Raw genomic sequence first — 1,651 nt, forward strand, 5'->3', positions numbered from 1 at the left:
CATTTGGGTTGTTACAGACAACTGGTGGAAATTTCATGTCATTAGCACCTCTAGTAATATATTTACTGAGAAAAATGGTGACGTGTTCAATACGTATTTTACCCGCTGCATATCAAATCTAGCTTCATGGGTGAAACTTTTGACTTCCAGGCAGATCTGAAGCACGTTTTATTGAAGCTTTAATGTGTAAAACCAGACATGCAGGGGTTTGTGTGTCATGTGGAGCAGCAGCAGTGAAGCTTTCTGTGTGAAGGCTCAGTGGAGGGCAGTAAACGGCTCCTTCAGCAGCATTAATGACAGGCAGGCCGTGCGAATAATAAATGAATAATATGAGCCAGGGTCCGGCCTCACGTGACCCACCTTGCAGAGCCACGGTCAGGTGACCGCTGCGAAGCAAACAGGCCACCTCCGAAGCTTTCCTCAGACACGACCTGCAGACGCACACAAGAGTTGTAACGTGAACGCACGAACATGGGGCTCTAGTAAAATGAGGTGTGGCAGCAGAGAGTCGCCTCCTACGATCAGACAGTTTACCTGACGTAGTCCAGCCAGTGGCTGCTCTCCAGAGTGGATAACCACTTGTCATCAGGCATGGACACAGATGTGGAGATATCTGCCCAAAGAGGAGCAAGAAGTCAGATCAGTGCAGACTTTATTACAGCTGCAGGAAACCATTTCATGCACACATCAGCCCAACTACAGGTTCTGACTGCTGCACAACGGCTGCAAACAGGAAGGAGGGATCGACAAACGTCTGACGAATATAAAACTACAGTTTCAGTAAACATCTGTACATTTCTCTGGACTCATGAGTTCAGGTGTTTATATTTTGAAGTGGATTTCATTGAAATCTGAGTGATTTACAGAAGAATCATGTGAAGAAACAAGAAGCTGTGATAATCAGACCTTTAATCACATTGTTTGTGTGTGAAAACAAATAAAAGACCAATCAGCACTTCAGCCTGCAGCTGCACACAGCCATGGGTTTGTCTGCTGTTTTTACTAAAACCAGGCTGTGCTTACACGACAAAACAAGCCTCGACTGCAGGAAAACCCCTGAAACAGAAAGTATTAGTCCAGTTTAGACGTGTTGGTTCAGGATGTGAGAAAATATTAAATCCTCTTTCTGTTTTTAGTTTTAGCTTGTCAGTTTGGACTTTAATCTCCACATTCCAACTGTTTAAACCGTGAACCAAAAATGAAAAAAAAAAAGTTTTTCCTCTACTTTGTTTGGTTCTGAGTGGCCATAATTCTCCTGTAAATATATAATTACCACTCCTGGAGAATGTTTCGTCAACGTTTTATTTTCTTTTTGTGGGAGGGTTTATAGCAGTCAGAATGTTAGCCTGGTAAAAGATGAACAATAACTCTTTGAAATGATTTATTGCAGAGATTCTTAATCTGTGGGCCGCGACCGAGCGCCACCTTGAGGGCCTCAAAAGAAAAACAGTTTTAAACTTTGGGCCGCAGAGGGCCGCGGAACTGCATTAATTTTGAATAAGGAGCAATACACTTTCTCACCACTAGTAGCAGTAGTGCACCACTCAGATGTTTAACAACTTTCTTAATATGTAGAAGAAGAACCTTAGAAACCTGCAGAGAATGGAAACTTATTTTAAATGAAAAGTAGAAGTAAAAATGAAAGTAACTC

At 42.4% G+C, this 1,651-nt stretch overlaps 1 protein-coding gene across 1 annotated transcript in view; it reads right to left on the reverse strand.

Moving 5' to 3' along the window:
• The window catches only part of mtmr11 (myotubularin related protein 11), a gene marked incomplete at its 5' end in the record, with an annotated part of 18,254 nt that overhangs the window by 7,731 nt on the left and 8,872 nt on the right, over window positions 1–1,651 (reverse strand). Inside the window, 2 exon segments of the mRNA XM_014033458.1 lie at window positions 361–431; window positions 535–613. Of these exon segments, the coding sequence (XP_013888912.1) occupies window positions 361–431; window positions 535–613 (150 nt within the window).

Source organism: Austrofundulus limnaeus, unplaced genomic scaffold (assembly GCF_001266775.1).
Source record: "Austrofundulus limnaeus strain Quisiro unplaced genomic scaffold, Austrofundulus_limnaeus-1.0 Scaffold1744, whole genome shotgun sequence".
Taxonomy (NCBI): Eukaryota; Metazoa; Chordata; class Actinopteri; order Cyprinodontiformes; family Rivulidae; genus Austrofundulus; species Austrofundulus limnaeus.